At 71.5% G+C, this 575-nt stretch overlaps 1 protein-coding gene across 1 annotated transcript in view; it reads left to right on the top strand.

Annotated features, from left to right (window-relative positions):
* Window positions 1-53: 53 nt before the first annotated feature.
* MNEG_7534 (hypothetical protein) overlaps window positions 54-575 on the top strand; it is a gene marked incomplete at both ends in the record, with an annotated part of 1,596 nt that continues 1,074 nt past the window's right edge. Inside the window, one exon of the mRNA XM_014043999.1 lies at window positions 54-275. Within this exon, the coding sequence (XP_013899453.1) occupies window positions 54-275 (222 nt within the window). The remainder of the gene's footprint in view (window positions 276-575) is intronic.

The raw sequence follows: 575 nt of genomic DNA, 5'->3' as shown, positions 1-575 counted from the left end.
CTCTCACACACACACATACACACACACAATCTGCATACCCCCTCGCGCCCAAGATGCTGGCCGGCGTGCCGCCGTTCAGGGCCAAGAGCCGGCAGGTGCTGCAGCAGCAGATCACCACCGCCAAGGTCAAGTGGCCCAAGTTCCTGTCACCCGCGGCGCTGGCGCTGCTCAAGGGCCTCCTCACGCGGGACCCCCAGCGCCGCCTCGGCGCGGGGCCCGACGGCAGCGCTGCGATACGCGCACACGCCTTCTTCAAGGCGCGCGCGCGCGCGCGCGTTCGCACGGGCGCTGAGCCCAGCTTGCGCGCACTTGTGGCGGGGCCCTTCCTGCCTCGAGCCGATTTATTCACGCGTTGACATGCGTTGCTCTTGTGGCGCTGGGGGCCGGGGCGCAGCGCTCCCCGACGGCTGCGGCGGCCTCCGGGACTGCCCCGCTGGCCCCCGCGGCGGCGGCAACGGCGAGTGCGCAAAGCGCAGCCGAGGCGCGCCGGCAGCTCTCGGCCCCCACCCCCCTTGGGTCCAAGTGGCGTCCCCAGGATTGCCAAACACCGCCTGCCTCCCCACTTTGCCCCAACA

This window comes from Monoraphidium neglectum (assembly GCF_000611645.1).
Source record: "Monoraphidium neglectum strain SAG 48.87 unplaced genomic scaffold scaffold01340, whole genome shotgun sequence".
NCBI classification, from domain to species: Eukaryota; Viridiplantae; Chlorophyta; class Chlorophyceae; order Sphaeropleales; family Selenastraceae; genus Monoraphidium; species Monoraphidium neglectum.
The sequence above is the reverse complement of the archived record's forward strand: the minus strand, read 5'-3'. Positions and strand labels throughout refer to the sequence as shown.